The 7446-nt window shown below is 25.5% G+C and overlaps 2 protein-coding genes across 3 annotated transcripts in view; both read right to left on the bottom strand.

Moving 5' to 3' along the window:
* The window catches only part of LOC111633279, a 16915-nt gene extending 13627 nt beyond the window's left edge, over positions 1–3288 (bottom strand). Inside the window, exon 1 of one of the 2 annotated variants that reach the window (XR_002758033.1) lies at positions 3170–3288. Coding sequence is in view for 1 of the 2 variants with exons in the window: in XM_023377815.1 (XP_023233583.1) it covers positions 3016–3078 (63 nt within the window). In the remaining variant the exon portion in view is untranslated. Of the gene's footprint in view, positions 1–3015 lie in introns of both variants that reach the window. The other variant, XM_023377815.1, reaches the window with a different exon arrangement.
* A 71-nt stretch (positions 3289–3359) lies between these two features.
* Positions 3360–7446, bottom strand: part of LOC111633282 — a 42867-nt gene continuing 38780 nt past the window's right edge. The window contains exons 2-3 of the mRNA XM_023377819.1: positions 6396–6535; positions 3360–3612 (exon numbers count right to left, since the gene is read on the bottom strand). Of these exons, the coding sequence (XP_023233587.1) occupies positions 3360–3612; positions 6396–6535 (393 nt within the window). The remainder of the gene's footprint in view (positions 3613–6395; positions 6536–7446) is intronic.

Below are 7446 nucleotides of genomic sequence, written 5' to 3'. Positions count from 1 at the left end.
ACACCTCGGTTAACCGACCATCCTAGTCGGCAAATTCAAATGTCCGCTAATGATGTGGCGCTACAATATTTGGCTATGTCTTGGCTACTTTAATATTTTTACGTGTTTTAGCTGGCAACACTCATTCGACCATGAAAGGGAGCCAGTATTTAAACGAGGCTTAATTTTCTAATTTTTAACGATACAATAGCGACAATTATTATTTAAAAAAATTTTTGTTAGGCTTAACATCGATGAAAATTCAACGCAAAGTAGGTTAATAGCAATATACTAATATACTAATTACATGAGATATAATAATATACTACACTAATAATAGATTTTTTCATACTTTTCGGTTATCCGACCAACCCCAGTCCCCAATTGAGTCGGATAATCGAGGCTCTACTGTAGATCATATTGAAGTGTTGACAAACAAGGAGTTAGAAGACTTCATCAATCAAATCACTTACAAGGAAAGATGACACTAATAAAAAGTTGCTGAACCAGAAACAATAGAGTGGACACTTCAAAAAAAAAAAAAAAAGTTTCAACTGGCTCAGAATTTGAAGAAAAAGATAATTGAATATGATCCTGTGATAAAACACAGCATTAAAGTTTCCCATTTAATAATGGAAGCTTTCGAACCTCTTCATAATATGTTTCATGAAATCAAATGGCAAGGGACAATTTCCCATCACAATGTTTTTCCATAAAATGTCTACTATCTACAATCCCCAGCTGTCAACATTGTTTGCTCACATCATCCAGCCATCAACATCTTCATGTATTGTGCCTTCTCCAGCTTCTTCAGACATTATATCAGAAGTGGAATAGTCGAATAAAATGATAGCTATAGCTAATCCATCACCCTAGTAGATTTCTTCACTTTTTTACTATAGTAATGAGATAATCCCAATAACAAGCAAAATATATGCAAAATATTTTTAATAATCAATTATTATTATTATAGGTTAAATGCAGACATGAAACAATGCAAAATACATAACAACATGTAACGGTAACTATGTTTTTGTTTCCCTCAATCTACCACATTATATGCATGCATAAATATGGGTTTTGTAGATAGTTTGCTACTATCCATGGGAAGCTTTGAAACATATCATCTGCAGATATGGTGGTCCCACTGTTTATATATTTTTCTTCTTTTACTTTGACATTTTTGTTTTGTTGGTCTTATTATTTTTTATATGGGATATTGTTTGGGGATTGGTAATTTTTTGCTTGTCAAAACATTACCAGTTGTAAAATTAAAGAATAAAAAAAAAAAAAGAAAAATACTATTTCAACTGAAAGTAATTTAAACTAAAATACTTTATTTTTTTCCTAGTGACAAACAAACAATTCTCTTATTATAAACTTGTTACAGGCATACCTCGACTTACGTCGTTTCGAGTTACGTCGTTCCCGATTATACGTCGTTTGTCAAAAAAGTATATGGAAAAATAAAAATCAAGTTTAAGTCATTTTATTCGACTTTACGTCTGTCCGCCACAAATATTTGAAGTCATAATATCACTAGAAAAATGTTTAAAGCACATAAAATCATATAATATATACATTTACAAGTATATACTGTATTTACAGTACATGTATTAGTAAATTTAATGGTTTAGCCTAGTGGCGAGTAGATTGGGAGACAAGTAAATTCGACTTACGTTGTTTTTCGACTTAAGTCGTTCTCCTGGAACCAATTACCAACGTAAGGCGAGGTATACCTGTATACTGACTACAATTTTTTGTTTACATATTTACACTTATAAAAATTTAGTTTATTTGTTAATTGTTTAGTTATATTTAAATCTTACATAATAAAATTACAGTATGATTTTATTATGTAAATTTTATTTGCAACCACATTATTTTCACTGATAATTTTTTTTAACTCAGTAAAATACATTTTTACTAATGTATTTTGTACATAAATATGGATAGAATAATAATTAATGAATTATGAGGCTTGAGTATGTCCAAAATGATTTTGTCGTCGTTTTATTCTCCAAGAATATATCGAACAAAGATCTGTAAGTATAAATTTTTTCATACAAACCTATGCATTTATATACATTATTATTCTACTAAAAATTTTATATTTACTATGTCTGATATCTTTAGAGGACTTTACTTGCATGCTTGGAATGTTTATAGTTTCATTAATAACTAAATATTTATATATACTAGTACATTAATGTCAAAGTTTTATTAATCTATTTGCCAAAGTCTCTGAAATGTCATTTTATAGAATAAATCAAAAACGTTTTTCTTTTTAAATTACATTAAAATATGAATTATACATAAGAATGATATATACTGTATTTTATTATAAATTTATGTCTATAAATTGATAAATAATTATAATATTTCTAATGAAATTTTTTCTGGTTTTCTTTTGTCAGCTTATATTTAAGTTTATAAAATAATTAATAGGTTTTTTTTTATTCCATTACATGCACGTTTTATATATTTTATCTGCGTTTGTAATTATCATTTATTCATAAAAAAGCAGTACACAATATGCAGATGTTACAAAGGTCAAACACCGAATAATTATCAGAAACGAGAAAGAGAATTTAATTCGCAAACGCGATACATTATCAAAATCTGCAGTAGATTATTATTAAATGCGTTTTATACGTTATTCGACATTCTTAATGTTCCGTAGTTTATCTGATTTAATAAACACAATAACAAAATTCCAGATAAGCATTGAATAATATTTAATATGACCCAAAATTTCATACAAGTATCGTTAAGTAAATCATTTAAAATATTTAATTTGACAAAATTTAATTGTTTCTAACTTTAGTTAAGAAATTCATTGTTAATTTAAAAAGATAGAATTTATCTTTTTTATAGTTTCTAAAAATAATCTAATATCTCCTTACTGCTCGATGTCAGTTTTCCAATATTTAATGATATAAACACCACAGATCAAAGAAAAAAAGGAAAAGAAAAAAACCGGACTTTCCTTGAAATGGGAGGGGGGGAAAAATGCTAATCTGCATATCGACGTACCGAATTTCTGAAGGATGAATACAATCGCGGACAATCAGTTCGCTCGTAATCAATCAACGACATTCGAGCAGGTAATAATTCGAGCTTTATTTTTCGACATTCCAGTCGAAGTGGACGCGAATTTCCAGCTGTTATGTAGTTAGGGCGGACTCACCATCTATTGAAGGGGTGGAAGCATCACCTGAGTTACCTCGTTTACTACTATTCTAGCAGATGGAAAGCACCGCAGAGAAATCGATAATTTTTATAATTATAATTATTATTTTTTCGTTGNATAATAATAATTTCAAAATAAATTTAAAAAATAATACAAGTTTTCAAGATGAATGAGCTCAAGCAATTACTTATATGTAATAAAAAATAATATACTTACAAGCTAACTCCTCAAGAAAATTATCGTCAGAAAGTGCTTTCTTTAATATTGGTTCATTCCAAGGATCATAAATAGCCATTATTAAAGCAGCACACGTGCGTGCACTTCCTTTGATACGAGGACCTAGAATATGGCTGCCATAAATTAACATTTTTGCCATTGTTCTTTTCATAGATATATTTATTTTGGACCACTGACTTGAAAGGATTACTAAGGAACTTTCCCTATATAAAAAATTATGCATTGTAATTATTTCAGAATTTTAGTAAGTTGTATTAGATCTCAAGTTTTTTAAATATTAAATTTTTTATAAAATTCAAAATTTTTAAATTTATAGATTCTTAAACATTTTCCAGTATTGCTGTAACTTAACAAAAAAAGAAACATATGTAGATGATACATAGTATCTGATGATATACAAATGTTGCTAATCAACTGTAAAGGCTTTTACTTTATTAAATAACATTGATATTACTAAATCTGATATTTATAAACTGAGAAATCTATATCTTTTTTCTAATCCATACCATGACTTAAGATAAAAAATTTCAAAGAAAAAAGCAATAATAAATCTCTAGACCTACAATAAAAATTCTTATATATATTCAGTTCCAAAGTATATTTAAAATTACTATAAGAACACAAAATATAACTTGTAAAATCGACAAAGTAATCCAAAAATGAAAACTACAAATTTAAACAATGAAACAGAAATAACTTCAAAGTAAATTCAGTGAATAATGAATTACCATTGAGTACAGATTCTTGTTTATTTACGTCAATATAATGAAATTGTTCAACTAATTAGAAATTCTAAAATACACCACTACCATTTCAACATTATTTAACAATATAAATATATGAGAATACTGTATTTACTTGCATATAAGACAATCTCACATATAGGACAAGATGTGACTTTAAAGATCAAAATAAAGAAAATTCTAATACAATTCTGATTTTTTTTCATTTAATCACAAATAAAATATTATCAAGTGCATGTAAATGCACACATTGTCCTGCAAAACTACTAGCATTTTAAACTTTAAAGGAAAAATCTTGTAAAATATACAACATACTTTCTTAATGTAAAGCTGGACAATCGGGAACTTTTTGCCAATTCTTAACAGTCTAATCCACTCTCTGTTCATTACACTTATGAGTTTCTCCGAATTCTGATTTCTGAATAATCATCTGTTTTCACGTGGGAATGGATTAAACTTATATTGAGCTCTGGTGTGATTTTGGAATTCAATTCAAAAGCTTTGATTTTCCTATTGCTATTTATCTTTACTCCTGACAATACACAAGAACAATTCAAATGACTCAGATAAAATACTTTTATTTTTAAACACCAGAAGGTGAGAATCCGATAAAAAATGCAAATATACAGTTCACAAAAATTATTGCAAAAACGAAAAAAATCCTTTGCTCACACATATAAGATGACATAGGTTTTTGAAGCAATGAAAAATGAATAAAAACCTTGTCTTATATACGAGTAAATACAGTATTCATAGTTTTACATGTAAAAATACAAAAGCAACAAGAAACTGTCATTAAAAATAACAAAAAGGAAAAAGAAAATTTCTGCATTTTTTGGTTTAATTTTTTTGTTTTATATGTTTAAAAATGCAATAAAAAAATACTTTCTTGCTAAGGATTTTTTAAAAAATTTTAATCAGTTTTAAAATATTTTACTTACATTACAATTTTATTGTGAGATTAGAATAAAATGAATTAAATTTCATTATCATAGTCTTCTAGAATATAGTTATTTTGCATTTTAAATTTTTTGTAGCTTTAGAGAAAAATCTGTAAGTTTGAGAGTCTACATAAAGTAATAAAACTACTAAAAATGTTAATCCAAAGAAATAAAATTCAAGAAAAAAGATGGTAATCATAAAATTTAAATTTTACTGAATTTTCAATATGATTAAAAACTGACTTCACTTCTATTCTACACATATTTATAAATAAAATGCTGATGATAAAATGTTTGTAAACATTTTTTTCCAATTTAATATTTGATTTAGTTATGAGCAACATTTATAACCTTTAGCAATAAATTCTTTTTAGTAAACATGATTCTTTACAATTTAAACTGATTGTTGTGAATATTTACATATATTTTAAAAAATAGAATATAAGTTATCATCATCAATTGCATGAAAGTTCCAGTAGCTTTTAAATATAGAATGTATTCACAACTTTTTCAAATATTATTTAAATAAGATGAAAGATATTTCTAAATTAGATGAAAGAACCAAACATTTATTAATTAGCAACTTTCATTTATCAATTGCATTGATAAAAATTAAAGATATAGACAAACATAAGAGTCAATTTTTATTATAGCATTTAATAACTACAGTTTGATATCCTGAAGAGTCAATAAAAAAGTTAATTATATACAAAATTTATAGTTAACATCAACATATCATAGAAGATATTGATCAATAATTTAAAAAACACTAACTAATATGTATGGTATAATATACACAAACACAAAAGGTAAATAAGCTCAATACACAGTATACTGAATTAATATTTAGTAACAGTAACAATAAACAATTCTTTTATTTAAAGTTTCCAAGGGAAATCATAAAACCATGCAACAGTCATTCTTCAGTAATAAATATCTAGCACCTATTATACGAGTATTATTCAAAATAACTTTTATTACTTTAAAAATAATTACATGCAAACTTACAGTAAAATATATACATATATTTAAATTCTTAAGAAAATTTTCCTTGCCATTTTTATGTAAGTATAAAATATGGTACATAAGAAAATCAGGTGGCACATTAAGATCATGCATATAATTATATTCATTTAATGTAACATGCTTTAATACAGTATTATTTTTTATTGGCTTTTAAATTTATAAGATCAATAATATGCTTAAAATTTTGAAAATATAAATATGTTTAAAACAAATTTTAATCTATTTCCATTATAATTTAAAACTTAACATAATAATTAAAAAATATATAATTCTTACTTTAGGACAAACTGATACAGTTCTGAAATTTCTTGTAAATAATTGGAAAATTTGGCTAAACACTTCCATAACGTTATCAGATGAGATACTTTCTCTTCAAAGCTTTCATTATTAATACAGTTTATTACATGAAGAAGTGCCTGGAATTTAAAAATATTTAAATTTAGTTTTATGAGTAAATTATGTTAATATATGTATAAAAATATTAAACATTTCAAAACTTTTTGTAAACAATGGCCAATAGATATAGTTTCAAATAGCTAAACCTAAATTAGTAAAATCTCTGTCCTAAAATTTACTAGTTACATAATTAATTATATAGTCTTGTTTTATGTGAGATTATTATATGTGGATTCATGTTTTCATGGATGGCAAATGTTGGGCCAACTCAGTGGATGCACAGGGTAATTCCACTATTAATNTCATAAAAATCTCCTCTTTCGAATACTAAATATTTGTGCAATTTCTAAAAAAAATTACGAAATTTATAATATATTTTTATTATTGTTTGAAATGTAATAAAAACGATTATTATACAATAAAATTTGCTGCTGTATTTGTATAATATTCTTAAAATTTTAATTTATATATTAAATAAATAATACAAAAAATACAGAGGCGGCTATATTTATCCTCCAATTTACCGATTGCTGTAATAAATAACTTGTAAAAAATTTTTTTTTTAATTCACTTGTGAACGATCAGATAAAAATAATTTGTAATTTCTATACGATAAAATATAATCTACACGTATCTATTTTTATTTACAATTATTGATGAATACGAAATGTCAATTAAGCAAATAGAAATTCGATGAAAAATCGTTATTTTTAATTTTCTTATGATTTTATTTGTTATTTTGCGATCGATAATATGTAGCGGCACAAATGATCTTAGCTGTAATATCACATTTATTTAAATCAAAATTCGATGTTTGTGCCGTAAATGTAAAAGATAATCTAATTATTATCTTTCTTACTAATCGCTAACGTGATTATTCCTGTTACAAATTTAAAAACAAAATTATATATTTTTAGTTTACAAATAATAA

The sequence above is a fragment of the Centruroides sculpturatus genome, unplaced genomic scaffold, assembly GCF_000671375.1.
Source record: "Centruroides sculpturatus isolate CEXI.00-Female unplaced genomic scaffold, Cexi_2.0 scaffold579, whole genome shotgun sequence".
In the NCBI taxonomy this organism is placed as follows: domain Eukaryota; kingdom Metazoa; phylum Arthropoda; class Arachnida; order Scorpiones; family Buthidae; genus Centruroides; species Centruroides sculpturatus.
The sequence above is the reverse complement of the archived record's forward strand: the minus strand, read 5'-3'. Positions and strand labels throughout refer to the sequence as shown.